This window comes from Xiphophorus couchianus, chromosome 17, assembly GCF_001444195.1.
Source record: "Xiphophorus couchianus chromosome 17, X_couchianus-1.0, whole genome shotgun sequence".
In the NCBI taxonomy this organism is placed as follows: domain Eukaryota; kingdom Metazoa; phylum Chordata; class Actinopteri; order Cyprinodontiformes; family Poeciliidae; genus Xiphophorus; species Xiphophorus couchianus.
In genome coordinates this window covers 10,810,236-10,828,529 of record NC_040244.1, presented here as the reverse complement: position 1 = coordinate 10,828,529, position 18,294 = coordinate 10,810,236, and the positions used below count along the sequence as shown (strand labels likewise).

Genomic DNA, 18,294 nt, shown 5'->3' with positions numbered 1-18,294 from the left:
CTAAAGGGAGAGCAGAGGTCAACAAAGCAGGTAGACTAGTCTGGCCACAATTAGACGACTCAATCTGAAGCCAAGATGGGGTTTCTGTAGAAAAATCACTAATCCAATATAGCATGTTTTGTATATTTGCTGCCCAGTAAAAAGACTGGAAAGTTGGCAAAGCCAATCCACCCGTAGGTCTAGGTCTCTGCATAAAATCTTTACGAATTCTGGGGGATTTACCATTCCAAATAAAAGCAGAAACTTGTTTATCTAGTGTCACAAAGAATTCCTTTGGGGTGTAACATGGAATGCACTGAAATAAATAAAGGAACTTAGGCAATATGTTCATTTTTATAGAATTGACACGGCCCATTAATGATAGTGGCAGGTTATTCCGCCTCTGAAAATCTAATTTAGTATTTTCAAGAAGTGGTACAAAATTATTTTTAAAGAGATCTTTATATTTGCGAGTAACTTTGACCCCCAAGTAAGTCACGTAATCTGATTTGACTTTAAAAGGAAACTTTATAAATGAAATCTTCCTGGCTTTAGAGTTTATACTAAATAATTCACTTTTATGCAAATTTAATTTGTAACCCGAAATAGTGACGAATTGTTCAAATATGGTAAGAGCATGGGGAAGAGAGCCCAAAGGGTCTGAGATATACAGCAGGAGGTCATCAGCGTATAAAGATAATTTGTCCTCCTGATCCGCTCTGTAGATACCCTTAACTTTATCTTCTGCTCGCAGCTTAATCGCCAACGGTTCAATTGCTAACGCAAATAAAAGAGGGGACAAAGGACACCACTGTCTTGTCCCGCGTTGAAGTGGGAAGTAACAGGAATATAATGAATTTGTTCGAACACACGCCATAGGTGAGGAGTAAAGTACCCGAACCCAAGAAGTGAATTTAGGGCCAAGTCCAAATTTATTTAATATGTAAAACAAATAGTCCCACTCCACCCGATCAAAGGCCTTTTCAGCGTCAAGTGACAGGGCGACTTCAGGGGTTGCAGTTGACTCCGTGTATAATATGTTAACAAATCTACGCAAGTTGAAAAAGCCATGCCTTCCCTTTACAAATCCTGTTTGATCAGAAGAAATAATATGAGGTAAACATCGTTCTAGTCTGTGAGCCAAGATCTTAGACAATGTTTTTAAATCCACGTTTAACAGCGATATTGGATGATATGATGAACATTCAAGCGGATCCTTATTTGGCTTTAATAACAAAGAAATAGTGGCTTGACGAAGCGTTGGGGGAAGGCATTGCCAGTTAAATGATTCAACAAACATATTTCGTAATAATGGAGACAAACTATCTTTAAAGGTCTTGAAAAATTCAACTGGGTAGCCACCTGGTCCCGGAGATTTTGCGTTCTGCATTGAGCAAATTGCAAATTTAATTTCTTCTACAGTAACCTGTTCCTCCAGTTGATCCCTAAGTGCAGAGTCTAAAGTTGGGATTGTCATCTTTTCAAAAAATGTACCAAACAATCCAGGCATTTTTAAAGATTCTGATTCATAAAGGTTAGAGTAAAACATTTTAAAACTCTCATTTATTTTTTGTGGATCAGTAGTTACGGAGCCCTCTAGGGGACATGGGGAATTTTTTTTCTTTTGCGTTCCCTCGCAATACTGTACTGGTCAGTTATGCAGCATAATTGAACACTGCAAGCCTTTCTTATGGTGGGTGCCGTATTTTATGCTTTAATATAAGGTTATGTGAGGTTTTTCCATGAATGTTAATATCTTTCTGTGAAATATCTGAAGTCTTATATCTTTCTTTAGGATAGAAAGGCGCCACAAACCTACGATATAAACAGAAACTTTCCGTAAGTAGGAAAAAAATAAAAATACATCCTAATTTGGACTATTTCTGAGTTATTATCGCGGGTAATAAATCATCTGACAGTTTTGATTGTGTCTCTGTTGTGTTCGTAACCTGAATGGTTTAAAGAGCTGCTTTCAGTTCCATCTTAGCCTTAACAGACATAAACATGCAGTAAAATATAAATCAATTTTCAATCAATGTTTTGCACCAAACAGTTTTTATTATTAACAAGTTTTATTATTAAAAACACGACAAACTAATGATGGTAAAGGACCGCACTGGGTTAACTCGGGGAATCTCATCTGTCCGTGTATCAATCAAGTCCAGATCATTTCTTTGTTCTGTCACAATTATCGATTTATTCCATTTTGATGATTATGCTCCAAACATTGCAAGGACTGACCGCCCCGCTCACCGCTTCCTAATACACACAAAGCCAGTATCCTTCCCATTCATACCTGGTGACGTCACTCCCACGTCAACACACCTAAGTGTCAAAGCCGCTGCTCCTGTCATATCAATAATTACTTATTTCATTCATATGGCTCTTACAGAGCCTCAGTGAAAACTTGTTTATTATTATTAACTGTTTGGTGCAAAACACTGATTGAAAATCGATTCATTTTTTTACTGCATGTTTATGTCTGATAAGGCTAAGATGGAACTGAAAGCAGCTCTTTAAACCATTCAGGTTACGAACACAACAGAGACACAATCAAAACTGTCAGATGATTTATTACCCACGATAATAACTCAGAAATAGTCCAAATTATAATGTGTTTTTATTTGTTTCCTACTTACGGAAAGTTTCTGTTTATATCGTAGGTTTGTGGCGCCTTTCTATCCTAAAGAAAGATATAAAACTTCAGATATTTCACAAAAAGCTATTAACATTCATGGAAAAACCTCACATAACCTTATATTAAAGCATAAAATACGGCGCCCACCATAAGAAAGGCTTACAGTGTTCAATTATGCTGCATAACTGACCAGTACAGTTTTGCGAGGGAACGCAAAAGAAAAAAAAATCCCCATGTCCCCTACAGCAGTGGGTCTCAAACTTTTTTCAGTGATGTACCCCCTTAAAAATATATTTTTACTCAAGTACCCCCTGACACGGGCAAAGCATTTTTGGAATAAAAAAGAGGTACAGTGCTGTAAATACCCTGTAAATACTGAATATAAAATTCAGTGCATGAACACACATTTATATTTTATTGAACTTTTTACAAAATAATTTTTCCCAAGACTTATTATGAGGAGCCTACTGATTTTTTAAAGATATTTTGAAAAGCTTCACGTACCCCCTGCAGTACCTCCACGTACCCCCAGGGGTACGCGTACCCCCATTTGAGAACCACTGCCCTACAGGGCTCCGTAATAAATCACCCATTTACCCCAAAGCGTGTTGAAGAAAGTCACATCAAACATTGTATGTAGTTTTTCTTTTAAAACAAGAGCGAACTCCTATAAAAACTAAGATAACATAACATAAGGTGTGTATTGGTGCCCAATCTACCAACACTACCACCAGAAACACAAACAAACGTACCATCAGTCTGCATCCGTCTGCAGATGCAGGAGAGTCTCTCAGTTTTTCAGATGAATCCTGTATCCTGCTCACTCAGAGAGGAGAGGGCACCGAACTTGGATCCAATAAAGGTTTTCGCTGACTCGGGGGAATCAAACAATTTTTTTGTTTCGCCATTCATGGAGATCCGAAAACGAGCAGGATCGATAAGACCGCAGCGAACTGCGTCTTTTTTTCTGCAGTAGCTTCTTGAAGGCGGCCCGGGGTCTGGACAGGTCGATGCTGTAGTCGGGAAAGATAAAAAATCTGCTCCCCTCGAAACTCCAACTTGCCAGCTGTTGTATCCGCTCCTTCTCCTGGTAGTAATGGATCCGCACGATAAAGGCCCGCGGGCCTTTTCCTTTCGGAGGCACCGGCGCTGCCGCTCGATGGGCCCTGTCCAGACCGTCCGGACCACCCAGTATGTCGAATAACATGTCTGCAATGAATCTGGCAGGTTCCCCTGCTCCATTCCTTCAGGAATTCCCAGTATGTCAGTTACGACGCCTTCCCCTATTTTCCAAGTCGTCTGTTTTCGCCAATAACTTATTATATTGGTCGTTTAGGTCCGCACAGCAGGTTTCCGCAACTTCCAAGCGCTTGTCCAAATTTTGCAGGCCTTCTTCATAGTCACCGAGTTTCTAATCACCGAGTTTCTTTGTGAATTCGTCAGCAGCAGCTTTTATTGGGTGAAATGGCTTCGGCGATGTCCTCTTTAATTTCACCTCGTAGGTTTTTCGTCTCCAATAACTTCTGGCCTGGTCTGTAGCCGCTTTGCTAGCAGCCTGCGGGTTGTTAGCTCGCGCTTCTTTAGCAGATGGTTTTGATCCATTTTGTTCGACGAAAGACGGGAGTACGCAAAATAACGTCGACTTTACAGTTTCAATTCAGAATATCCAAGAGTTGGGCTGCTTTGGGCGATTTTTTAAAACTATTTTAACCAAAAATGTTGAGACCTCGTGGTTCGCAGGTCTACTCCATAAGGCGCCCCTAGTGGTCAGAATGTAGTCATTTTTAATTATGATAATAGTTATAATTTCTAATAATAACTTCTTCTAAGGCAGGGCTACATCATAACTCATCATTGCAGCATCAGTTGGAGCATTAATAACATTGCAATATTTCCGACTCTAAGAATTAATAGATGCTAAAGGATACAGGGTCAAAAACAATCACATTCTAATCCACATTTCTATAATCAATATGCGGCAGGCAAACAAAAACATGGTTCTCTCTAAGGATAATATAGTTAAGTCATGTACAGGGCATCACCGTCTCAGAGGCCCCTTCCCGACTCAGAGGCCTGTCCCGACTCAGATCGGGATGAGTCCTGACTCAGATCCTGGTCCAGACTCGGAAGTCGGTCCAGACTCAGAGGCAGGTCCCCCCGACTCAGATCCCGGTCCAGACTCAGATCCTGGTCCTGACTCAAATCCTGGTCATGACTCAGATCCCGGTCCAGACTCAGAGGCCCGTCCGGTCTCAGGGGCAGGTCCCGACTCAGAGGCCGGTACCGACTCAGAGGCCAGTACCGACTCAGAGGCCGGTCTGGCCTCTGAGGCCTGTCCGGTCTCAGGGGCAAGTCCCGTCTCAGGGGCCGGTACCGTCTCAGAGACCGGTACCGTCTCAGAGGCCGGTCCGGGATCTGAGGCTGGTCCGGACTCAGAGGGCTGTCTGGACTCAGATTCCTGTCCGGACTCAGAGGCCTGTCTGGACTCAGAGGACGGTACCGTATCAGAGGCCGGTACCGTCTCAGAGGCCGGTCCGGGATCTGAGACTGGTCCGGACTCAGAGGGCTGCCTGGACTCAGAGGCCTGTCCGGACTCAGAGGACGGTCCCGACTCTGAGGCCGTTCCCGTCTCAGAGGCCGTTCCCGTCTCAGAGGCCGGTCCGGTCTCAGAGGCCGGTCCCGTCTCAGAGGCCGGTCCCGTCTCAGAGGCCGGTCCCGTCTCAGACGCCTGTCCCGTCTCAGAGGCCGGTACCGTCTCAGAGGCTGGTCCGGACTCAGAGGCCTGTCCGGACTCAGGGGCCGGTCCCGACTCTGAGGCCGTTCCCGTCTCAGAGGCCGATCCCGTCTCAGACGCCTGTCCCGTCTCAGAGGCCGGTACCGTCTCAGAGGCTGGTCCCGACTCAGAGGCCTGTCCGGACCCAGAGGCCGGTCCAATCTCAGAGGCCGGTACCAACTCAGATCAGGACCGAGTCCTGACTCAGACCCTGGTCCTGACTCAGAGGTCCATCCTGACTCAGATCCCGGGCCTGAATCAGAGGTCCATTCTGACTCAGAATCCAGTCCTGACTCAGAGGTCCATTCTGACTCAGAACCCGGTACTGATTTGGAGGTCGGTCCCGAGTCGGAGGTCGGACCTGACTCGGAGATCGGTACCGACCCGGAGGCTGGCTCAACGTCTGGTCCACAGTTAAAGGGTCCTTGAGTCCGAACAATGTCCGAGTCGTCTCCACAGCAGGCAGCATGTTGGATCCACCTCCAAGCCTTTCTAAGATTGTCCTTCCGAAGGTGAATTTTCCTGGGTCGGGTCAGGGTTCTTCTGAAACTCTCTATAAGCTTGTAAAAAACTATCGGATTGTCACTTTTGACAATCTGAAACAGCAATTCTCTCACTATATTATCATTGCCACAGAGAAGCTGAACGATGTCTTTGCAGAGTTTTCTGTCCATATCGTCAAAAAATACAAAATCTATATCCTTAAGTTCTTTCCAGAGTTTTGGGGCAAGTTTTTGGTGGACTGGGTCGATGTTCTTCATTTTGTATCTAGATCTACGACTGGACTTGGAAATCAAACGCCAAAGAATATTTTCCACCATATCTCTCCTGTCCTCTTCAGTTCCTCGTTTGAATCCCATTTTGTTGGCATCCCTCAAAAATTGTTCAGGCTCCATATCTGCCTGAGTGTAAGCCTCACTCAGGCAATTTTCTTCTGAATATATGTCCTCTTTAGGAAAAATAATCTTTCTAATCTTTGTTTTTGCACATGTGAACATTTTCTTTGTAGGAACAGGATTCTCCAGGTGATGTTTGATTTTTTTTACAATAACTGAGTGTCCATCTGGGTAATCAAGGAGGGCAATTATGTTCATTCCAGAAGCGAAGCTGAACTCATCTTTAGCGAGACTTTGGAAAACCCTTTCGCTAAGTTCCTCTGAAATGTCTGACAGCACATCCACGTTTAATTCTCCTGTTTCGCTCATCAGTAAACGCAAAACTTTCTGGTGTTGCTCGCAGAAGGTTTCTTTGACCAGATGCAGAGTTGGGCCATCTGCCACCTTTTCAATAATTTGCCACAGAAGTTGACTGAGAAAATTTCTCTTTTGATAGTCAGGGGTTGTTTGACCTGGATGCACTTTGTTTGAGCAGGTCTTCCTGATCATTTTCCAAAATGAGACCTTCGGTCTCACAAAAACGTCACGCTGGGAGCTCTCGTCCGTCATCTTCATTGTGCTGTCCAAAATATCCAAATGAATTCTGTGTTGACTGACCAGAGAATTAACTGATCAGTTGGTCACGGACGTTATGACATCACAGAGGCATCCTTAGAAGGGCCTCACAACACTGACATCCGCATGGCAACTGTTGTTAGGGTTCTAATAGCTCACAGTGAGCATGCTCTATGGAAAAAAAAAAAAAAAATCTGTGAGCACTAAATACATTTTTCCCACAAGTCTGAACTGGAAGTGCAGGTTCGCCAGAACAGGGGGGCCAGGGAACCATTGGACCCTCCATTTTACCGCCCTGTACATTTTTGCATTCACACTATTGAGTTCCACTTCTCTGGTAAATTTCGCCGAGCTTCTTCTCCTGCATACTTTGTGCTATTTTCACCATTCAACTTTTATGCTACTTGGCTTGCTCTCCTAATGCAGGCTGTATCTCTTGGTATTCATAACCTTCATACTTTTGATAATATTCAGTTTTTTATGAATTTTTCACCCCATGGGGAAACGGCTTCATCATCCTGTGGCAGAATTGAGAATTACGATATAAAATGCCCGTTGTGTTTCACAGTTCATGTCTCAGGTCGGCTTCAAACGCTTTTGCCATTTTCACCAAAAGCATTGAGCATTCAGCATTCACACTTGCATTTTCATAGGAAATGCACACTTTCTAGTTTTTAGTTATTTTTTAGATTCATTTAGAACCAGTGATCCGCCTTTCAATAACAGTCATAGTTAGCCATGTGGCCTTTGGGGAAAGTTAATTTCTCATCCCTTGCTTAGAGACTCCCAAATCTCTAAATGCTGTTAAAATATTAATCTCGCTTCTGTAACTCACTTATGAGAAAAAAACAGACATTTTTAGACAACGGCAATCAAATTCAAACAAATCTGATCAAATCCAGACCGAGTCATTCTGATAACTCTTACAGTTTAGCTGGAATAATAAACTCGTAGGTAGACAGATGTAAACAAGTCCAGGAGAAGGACCTAAAGAAATGCACCCTGAATATCCATGCAGGGCATTGTAGCTGCTTCATCAATTGCATTGCTGTGGATGGAAAGTTGAGGTAAAATATTATTTATTTTGGTATTGATTTGTCAGCTTTTATTTTTGCAAATCACTGAGAACTCATTGATTGTGTGTTTTATTATTTCGGAGAAGCAGGTTTCTGTTGGGACTGAAGGAGCAGGATCTCAACCCTGCTCTCAGCAGGCCAGTTAATCCAGCTGAACCACAACATGGACCGAGAGGTTTTGTGCTTCATGGGCTTTTTTATTGACTAAGTGGAAAGTGCAGATATACTTTTTAGATTGGATTTTAGCCTTGCTTGTTTGCTAGCTGACGATAAATGATCCCGTGATTGCAGGATTAATCCTGTTGCACTTTGGGTGCATGTTTAATCCACCAACTTCGTCTGAGTAAAGGTTCAGCAGTGCAACAGGTGGACATGGCCAGATATGTTCTAGCTTCACAGGGACAAGTAGGTGTTTGGTTATTGAAAAGGACAAAAAGAATAAACGTAACCAGTTATTCATAAATACAACTCATTACAGAAGCTGCCTTAGACTGTTGCTATCGTACCAAACGTTGCCAATAATTCTACAGCCTCACTGCAGTGAAAAAGCCGATAGACCATCAATTTGTAATGGCAGGAGTCCAGTCTGGATTCAGACTAAAGAGCAAGTTATTTTGGACCCGATCCACACCTTTTTTTGTTTAGGTTAGCTGAGGCTTTTATAGCTGACAGCCATGTGGGACAAACCTGTGTATTTTTCTGTGCAACAGACAGCAGTAGGCATCATTAATAACAACGTTCAAAGAAAAATGCAAATTTTACGAAACAAGAAAATTTGGAGATTTCTTCCACAGATAAATGTGTCGCAGTGGCCATAATATATTGTGTCATTACATTGATATAAAACATACGGCTCCAGTGATTTTCATTTTCTTGCAGAGGACACAAGGATTTTTATTTAAATTATCAAGATGACCTGGGTCCTAATCCAGCCCTATTTTTCTTATATGATTTTGGTTGTTTTATATATATATATATATATATATATATATATATACTTTTATTTAATTATTCCTCTGTGGTTTAGAGTGGTAGCTGGTATTTCCAATTGTAATCAAAGTAATTAAATATAGCTTTTGTTAGATTTTTTTTAGAACATAATTGTTTCATTTCTGGAAATTTGCCTATTTTATGTTGGACAAAGTGCTGTATAAATAACAATGTCATCTGCATAGCATGAAACTAACTGGGTTTCATGCCATTCATTTATCATTTACTTATCACACTTATTTCCTGTTGTGTGATTATCTTTCCTGAAGTGAACACAACAGGGTGATATTTTATGTAATACAGGCCTCCAGAGTTGTTAAGTGTAAGTTATTTTTATAGCTTAAAACATTTTTATTGTTTGAAATTTGAAATTTACGTGCGTTTGTCCCTGTATGTCGACACGCGGCCCATTTATCCAAAGCGACTCACAGGTGAGGAATTTTACAAGTGTAATTAGAGGCATTGAAATTTCACACTGATAATTATAGCTCAACGCAAACTACCGAGACGTGATTGTCCCTCAAAATTCTGTTCTTATGTAAAGCATCTAATCTCCATACGGTTTTGAGGTGGGTGTGTGAGGTTTCTGTCTGTCTTTCACCCAGACAGACAACTCTGGTCTTTATTTGCATGGGAAAGATGCAGAGTTTGGGTCCTGTCTGCACGGGAAAGTGGCTTTTTCGACACCTTTAGCTCTTGTTATCGGGCTGAGGGACCTGGAGAACATAGCCGCCGCTGGGAGATAAGAAAGCTACTGCTGAAGGTGGAGGAGGGTGAGACGGAGTTGGGGAAAGAACTGATGGCCCTCCAAGCATTAGCTGGTCCAACCGTTTTTTTTTTGTTGTTTGTTTTTTTCCAGCTCATAGAACAAAATCCGTTTGCAACGCTCCTGCATGTAGATTCCTGCTGCAGTTTGAGTTTTGTAAACTGTTGCGTCTGAATAGCTTCACAGGATTCAGTTCAGACTGTTGGATTTTGCATAAAATGAAGCTGTGCTGTGTTGCATTTCATGTCAGGCTCTAAACATTAGATTTGTTTATATTGTGTGCATCTCAATGGTAACTACGTTTTATGCTAACGATTTGTCTGATAGTTTTTGTCCAACAATGGATAAAATGTGTAATAGACTGGGAGTGGCATCTTTTTTTTCTCTCAGATTCTGACCAATCTTATTAACATTATTTCTGTCTTTTTTCCTTTAGCTCTCCTACCAGCATGTGTGCACTCATCTTGTTTAGCTGCGTTTTTAATAACATCAAAGTAAAGCCAGTCTCATTTTAACCAAATAGCTGCAACGTGTCAGAACTGTGGATATTTTGGACATGTTAATGTATTCACCAACCAACAGTGCTATCTGCAAGTGGATTTGTCAGTCCTTCATCCACAAACAACAGAATGTCATCATATGTAGATAAAAAAAATTTTAAAAAAGGACCGACATCCACACTCTCAACTCACCTTTCAACTATTTTCTGATTTTGTTTTATTTATTATTCCCAATGCCTAAGTCTGCAAAAAAAGTAATAAAACTTTTATGCTGTTTTTTTTTTTTTTTTTTAGATGTTGATTTTCTGAGACACCTACTGCCATAAAACATTTAAGAAAAGTTGTGATACTATGAAGCTTATTCTAAAGCATTGCAGCCTCAAAACCACTGATATTTTTGCTATTATGGATGAAAACGTAACCCAGGATTAGGATACAACAGAACATTAAAATACACCCAATTATTTTTCCTTTGCACCTTAGAAACTGATTGCAATGTTTTTTCTTAGCACCTCCCCCACTTCTTGCCACACAGATACAGTGCCCTGGATATAATATGGAGAAGGCAGGCTGGTTTTGAGGGAGGTGGATGTGTTGCTTACCTGATTTAATATTATGCATAAAGGCCCCGGTGATGAGGATGCCAGTCTGACGTGCCTCATTAATTCCTCAGCTCACTGGGCTGTGGACAGGGGCAACAGAGACTTCACCGGTGTCTCTTTAATGCGCTGAAATGGGAGGATAGTTTAGCTTTAATTCTATTACAGCACAGCCATGCTATTTATTGCTCCTCACATGCACACGTCCCAACTTTCCACACTGTCAGTCATGTCCAATATGAATACATGAATACAGTAAAAGGCAGCAACAGGGTGAATCACCATTCATGCCTTTAGGCCATATGACTAAATCTTGTGCCTTCATCCAGGACTCGCAGGCTTTGATTGCTTGCGAGTCCTGGAATAAAATTTCAGTTGTTTGATGTGGCAAATGAGGCTGAAGATTTATATTAATCATAATAATTTGAACTATTCCCCACATCATGTTTGGAGCACACCTTACAACAAAATAACATACACCAACAAAACATGCAGGTCGGACAGGGGACAATTTAAAACTTTAAATCGTCTTTAAATCATCAGTCCTAAATGTCTATATCCAAATCAGTAATACTAGTTTAAACATTTGTTGCTGCACATTGAAACATGAAGTGAATAATTACAATTATGTATACTAGTTCATTTCACAGTGATGGCTGATGGCGCTAGTGGAGTTAGAAGATTGCCTATTGATAGCTGCTTTTAACAAGCACAGGTAAAAAAAACAAAAAACAACAACATGATACATATACACAAGGTTAAAAACTTTGGACAAGAGGACAATGCTTTTTGCTGCTTTCTTTATTCAGTTTTACAAACATTATCAACAATTACTCAATTTGAGGCCTCGTTAGCAGTAAAAACAGCAGAGCTGAAAGGCTGAAAATATGATACAAAGTCTTCTCAGCGCATTGAAAAACGTTGCTTTCCTCAGGACGCCCCACATTAAGAGAGTCGGGGTTGACGATTAACTTAATTTACAATAAATACAATTAGCAAGTAAACAATATAAATTAAACTAAAAATGATTTAAACATAACTCACAGGTTCGTACTTTAAAGTATCAGGCAATGATTTCGTTAGCAAAGCATTGAATTTCTTGATAGTTCAGTTTTAACTGTAAGCTGAGGTAAAATTGTTTCAAAGAACCCTTCTAACTCACGTCTAAAATGTCTCTTTGACAGCATATTGACATTTTTAGTGACGTAAACCGACAACCCTGACACTGACACAGTTGCGATGTAAAGGAGTCGTCTGCAGGGTTTTTCTTTTGAGATTTCTTACTTCCTGTTTTGCTGGTCTGGCGTAAAGCGTTAGCTATAGTACAATCAAATAGTCGCACCTCGACAGTGGCGGGTTTGGTGATACAAATATAAATAGGAAATTATGATAATTGTTTACAATACATTGACATTCTGCATTAAAAAAAAAAAAATCTTACAAAATTTGAGATTACAAAGTGTAAAAAATACTGCAATCTTCCCCATATAAAAGGCCAGCTCGAATGAGGCAAGTAAAATTGCTTCATATATTATGAAACATAAAAATGACAGATATTAAGACACAAAGCAGAGTATACAAAACGTTGCCGGTTCGTTCGCGTTTTATGAACTGATTGAACCGACATGCTACTAGGCACCACCTTATCACCAAAAAAATAAAACGTTGGTCCTGTTTAAAAGCATCTTGCGTCGTGTTTTAAATGACTGACGTGTGGTACTGAATGCTGAACAATCTTCAACTGTTAGCAAAGACGTTGCTCAGGGAATGCTGCAGAGTTTCTCCATGTACAGTGGTTTTCACAGCGTGACGACTTCCAAAACAAAGCAACGGTGCACCTGATTTTAAAAAATATGCCTGCATCAAATATTTAGACACGTCTCTTAAACAGTGGTGACAGAAAGAAAGGCATTATGAACAGTAGACCCCTCTGGGACTCTTGCCCCATGGCTCATCAGCTCTTGGATGGTCATCCAGTTGTCCAGAATTTTTTTGTTCCGCTTCTTCATCATCTTTTTGTGACTGAGCTCCAAGATGTTGATCTCCTTTTTGCCCTCGGCTCCGCTCGCAGGTCCCTCCTTTAGGCATTCGAGGCGGCTTTTCTGCATGAACTCCCTCCTCTTCCTTTGCTCCCTGGCTCTTGCCAAATGCTGCTTCCTCTCCTCCTTGCTCCAGTAGCGGCCCATCTTCATCTCACTCATCGCATCGTCGTCTGTAGTCATGCCTCCGCTCCTCTCTTCTCTGATTCTAAGTGCCCGCTCCCTAAGTATGCGGTCGCGAGCAGGTCTCCTGGCGACGTAGCGAGTCCCATCTGCGCGGACTTTGACTTTCCACTCGAGGCGAGGTTCCCCCCCATGACCGTTGCGGTGCATGGGATCTCGACACACGCTAAGGAGACTCAGCTGGCTCTGTGAATACTCCAGGGATGAGTGCTGCTGGAGCAGCTGCATATAGCTCTGCAATAGAGATGATGTTCGCCACAAAGTTATTCAGAAGTGCTTTATCTAGACGTGCGCTACATAGATAAGTTTTCATAATACAAACCTGAAGTTGTTTGGATCCTCCCTGGCCGTGATAGGTGCCCGTCTGATATGAAGCACCATAAGGAAGAGCTCTTCTCGAGTCTCTGCTCCTTCCCTTTTTGTCGCATCTTTCGTCGTCCGCTGGTAGGGCTGGGTCCGACTCAGACCGTGAAGGATTGCTCTGGTCGGGGCTGCTGGAGATAACTGGACCGTGATCGGCTGGCCTGCAAGGCCTATGTGTGCCTTGAGGCTTTGGGATAGGAATGGGATTGGATGGCACAGAAGAGGCAAGTCTGAGGTTTTTCTGGTTGGTAATGCTGATTTGTCTCTGCAGCGAATGATCAGAGGATCTCTCCATGCCTAGAGGCGTTGACCGGGCACTCTCCGCTGTGTTGTAGGCACTGGAGCTGTCCTTCTCACGAACTCGATCGCTGTCAGACCTCTCGGGGTACTCATGAATGTCAGCCAGCCTCCCGTGCCGCTTTTGTCCATTTTTGTGGTTCATTCCTGGTGAGCAGGGTGCAGACTGTGATTGCTCGAGCTGCTGGGACTTGCGTAGTTGATGGGCTTGCATGATGCTCTGGCACTCCAACTCAATGCTGCGCAGCTCTTCATTCAGCATCTTCAACTCCTGCTCTACCCCTCCCCCTGCACCAACATCACCGTCACTATCTCCATCCCCTCCACCTTGCCCAGTGAGACTACATTCTATACTGTGTCTAATGGAGTACACCCCGCATTCGCCCCCATTTCGTATTTGGCACTTGAGCTCTAAAAGTTGCTGGAAGCAGTTCTCTAAACCTCGGACTCCGCATCCACTATTACGAATACTCACTACACTTTCGTTGCCTTGGCTCGTTAAATGGGATTTTGTGCTTTGGGCGTCTTGTGGTACAACAGTCCCTCGCCTGTTGAGTGGATGTTCTGACTGCCATCGATCCCTCAGGCACTTTGCGGGGCTCGTCTTGTAAAGTCTTGCCAATAAGGGCTGGTGCTCGGTACTGTCTGTGCTGCGCCCAAATCCACTGTCTTGATTGTTGGAAGAACAGGTGGCCGTGTCTGTTGTGACGTCCTCATCGCCTTGGAGCTTTAAATGAAGAAACACAACACTCTTTACTCTGCTTACAAGAGCTAAGGCATCATTTCGGAGATGGCCAAAAATAAAATATATTTTATTAGCAAGTAAACATCCTTGGTAAGAACGACGCTGTGGTCGCATACATCAACTGTAGTGTCGCCATTCTTTCTCCGCCGTCTCTTTTTTTGGACGTTTTTTTTTGTCTCTTATTTTGATCCGTTTTACTCACCCTATCTGCCATCTCAAAGCTCTGTTCTCTCTGCTTCCTCTTCTCCTCCAGAATCTCCATCTTCAGCTCCTCGACGAGCCGCTGTTGCTCGTCATCCAGCCACACAGCCTCCTCTTCCAGCTGCAATCACAAGATCTTGTCAGAGTCCTCTCTGAGGTTTCGCACCTATGACTGTGTGCGTTTGTGAGCGCGCGCGCGCACGTGCAGGGACTCTAAACAATCACCTTGACAGGAAAGAAAACCGAAAGGCTCTCAAGCAGGAGTCGCTTTTATCTGACATGACACAGGTTGTCAAAGACGGGGCAGGAGGGCTGCGTGGGTGTGTGTGTGTGCGCGTGTTTACCTGGATCTCTGGCCTTGTCACCAGGAGTCTGATGCTCTTTGCTTCTTCGCTTGACAACAAGGCAACAGCTTTCTCCCGGTCTTGCACTTCAAAGCCATTTATCTGCACACCAAAGACCGACATTGCGTATGAGAAGGAAAATTTGCATAACATACACATGTCCTTTAAATTATACGCAATTAAGCTGCAAGAGAAGATGGGTTAGGCTTTATTTGTGTGGCTCATTGATCTTTCTTGACTCTGAGCCCCTTTACTTTCTTTCTTCCCCCATCCATATATTTTCACTCTCCATTAGTCTTCGTTTCCACACACTTCTTTTTTAATTTCTCTGCATGTCTCATCTGCCGTCCGCCTTCCTTCCTCTCCGCTGCCACTCGCTCCTAATATGAATACACAAGAGAGGCTACACACTCTGGAGAGGGGAGTCAATAGTGGAACTCTGCTCTCACCAGACCATCCAGACATACAATTAACTGTTCTTTGACAGGTGGCGTTCATCTTTTCCACACTAGAGTAATGGGGCTGTCAGAGGAAGATAATAGGGCCAGGAGCATAGCAGGCCGTATCCCACCCAATCATTCATAGGACAAGGAAACAAACAACACACTGCGAGAAGGGAGATACTCAGAGGTCAATATACAATTAATAAAGAGGATTCAAAGTCTTCTACTTGGACTGAAAGCTACTTAAAGTGTCACTTTACCGAGATAAGCAAGGGATCTGACTTAAACAACCATCAGTAAAAGGAAATTCCTAGACACTAGGTAACACTTTTTTGTAGGAGTACAGCTTTGATATTTATGATACACAAATCTGGTTTTTAATAATGATCTCCTTTGCTTCCCAAATTAAAACATCTATTTTAATAATAACCCTAAAGTGAAATCAATGCAAATCCAGTTCCACATCATCTGAAGACACGTTTGTTTTCCGGTATCAGAGACCACGGGACTTTTAAGAGTGACGATTTTGAAATGGACCAAGATATTGGCCAGTGGCCGGAATCTGTCGATTTTTAGTTTACAGGACCAAAAGTGATTTTTCTTTTAATATCAATGAGAACACTGTAAGACAAACTGAAAGATTTAAGTAATTGTCATCAATATTGTCTGGCCAATATCTTGCTTTTCCCCCCCCAATCAGTGACAACACATCTTTGCGTTAAAACATTTTTTGAAGCTCAACTCTTTGGCGTCAAAGTTCTTGCTCAAGGATGAAAGCTAATTTTTATTTTATTTTTCCAGAATAGCAGGAGGCAAACATTCAGCTAAAGAAAATAAAACAAGCTGAAAGCTGTCAGGCCATGAAAAGAGTGAGTCACTTATAGGCAAGTCCGGGGTCAGGGGGTCATTCATTTTCAAGTTTGTTACGCCAGTGTTTTAGCGCAAGAACAACAAACGCAAAAACAATCTGGTAAAATGTGTTTTAAAAAAAAAAAAAAAAAAAAGCTTTATATTCATGGACATGATTATAGATCTGCTTCAGACTAGATATCAAAACTGAGATAACCTTTTTTGTTTTAAACGGCAATTATCTGTCCACGTTTCGCAGCATTTCTGTTCGAGTCAGATTTACAAAGAACGACCTTTTGTTAAAACTGAAGCTGTTCGCAGTAGCTTACCCCATGGAAGGTTTGCATAATGAGGGACAGAGCCAGAAAGAGTTCTCACAGATGATGTAGTGCCTGCGAAACTGCAACTAAGGACTTTAATTTCCCTGATAAAACGAGGCGATTAAATATACATATCCTTGCCCAGACTCGAGACACCAGCAGCTCCGTTATTCTCTTACAAGAATGTCATATAAGGGTAAAGAAGCTATCGAGAGGTATTTTTCCTCCTAGACTGCCTTTTCTTTTTGTTAATTAAAAGGGTAGCGGTTATTTGAGGAGTACTGGGGGAAAAAAACATGATATTTCTGAGACTATGACATAACCTGATCTTAGTGGATCGTTGTCACTGAAAGTAAATAATTCACCTGCAGAATGCGGTCTCCTTCCTTAATTCGTCCGTCTCTCGCTGCTATGCTGTTCGGCTCCACCTGCACAAAAGAACGCAGAAATCAATGCCGACAGCTAGTCATTGAGCATGTCTGTATTCTCCGAAATGCAGCTTGCGACGTCTCGCGCTCTAACTGCACTTTGATGTTTGCCGTTTGCAGAAAACACTGTTTTTTTCCCCCACAAAGGAGAGATACATTTTTTTTAACCTCACTCTCAAGCCTGTATTTTTCCTATGTTAAAGAGGGGCTTGTGCAGACTGAGTCGGTGCTGACGTCGATTCATGTCCAAGTTTCAGAAGACGGTTACGAGCAACAGCAGGTTTAACATATTTCTTTATACGTACGAAGAGAGCGTCACTCGTGTTGGAGATGCAACAAAAAAAAAAAGTGGGGGGACTGAGAAAAAAAAAAAAAGAAAGCTTAAACAAAATCTTGCAAATTTTAGGCTGAATAGCTTAATTTATCCTCTTCTTCAAAAGTGTCCCGGTGGATATGCACGCCAGCGCTGCACAATCATAAACTTTGTTGTTTCCCCCGCGTGCAAGATCAAAAGTCTTAGTAAGGTGTGCAAAACATTAAAAAAAACAAGTCAAAATAAGATCACGTATTTCCCGAAAGTTGCATCAGTGCTATCCATACATGCATTTTAATGAGAGAGACCCTGCATAGCAAATACACAGACACAAATATGTGTGTTCTGTTGGTGGAAGGCAGTTTCCACAGTCTGCTTTCAATAGTTTTTGAGCTTTTTGTCAGGTTCAAGGGAAACAACTGAAAAAGCAGAACAGCAGGAAGACATGGTGCTTTACAAAAGTATTCATTCCTCTTTCAACTTTTGCATGAAATAATAAAAAAAATCTCCAATCCCCTTTCACTGCAATGATGCTGCTCTATGCCTCACAGCAGAGATGATGTATCCAAGTTGATGTGTGTTTAGACTGGACTAAAAAGTAACATTTTGGTTTTATGTCACCAGAGCACCGTCCTCTACAGGTTTGCTGTGTCGAATCCATGATTTGTGGCAAACTTGTGGCAGGAATTCTCATGACGTTCTACAAAAATGGCCTTCTGCCTGCCAGTCTTCCAGGAAGGACGTATTTATGGTGTGTATAACTAACAGCTGACCTGTCAGCAAGTTTACTGCCTGATTAGAATAGCAGCTGTACTTTTTTTGTTTCCTGAAGACACTACCTCAGACTGTCAGGTCAACACTCAGCGGTGCGTTTAAATCTCAAGGACAAGGGACTCTCTTCAGAACACAAAAATTGACAAATTTGAGAGAGGGAATCGAGATGATTTGAAAGAGAAGTAGAATACGTAATCTAAGTGAATCATGAAACACCAACATT

General features: G+C 42.2%; 1 protein-coding gene across 2 annotated transcripts in view; it reads right to left on the bottom strand.

Annotated features, from left to right (window-relative positions):
* Nucleotides 1-11,555: 11,555 nt before the first annotated feature.
* pdzrn4 (PDZ domain containing ring finger 4) overlaps nt 11,556-18,294 on the bottom strand; it is a 61,331-nt gene continuing 54,592 nt past the window's right edge. For both annotated transcript variants that reach the window (XM_028043248.1, XM_028043247.1), the window contains exons 5-9: nt 16,922-16,984; nt 14,945-15,046; nt 14,602-14,721; nt 13,317-14,381; nt 11,556-13,228 (exon numbers count right to left, since the gene is read on the bottom strand). In XM_028043248.1, coding sequence (XP_027899049.1) covers nt 12,656-13,228; nt 13,317-14,381; nt 14,602-14,721; nt 14,945-15,046; nt 16,922-16,984 — 1,923 coding nt within the window. In that variant the 3' untranslated portion in view covers nt 11,556-12,655. The remainder of the gene's footprint in view (nt 13,229-13,316; nt 14,382-14,601; nt 14,722-14,944; nt 15,047-16,921; nt 16,985-18,294) is intronic.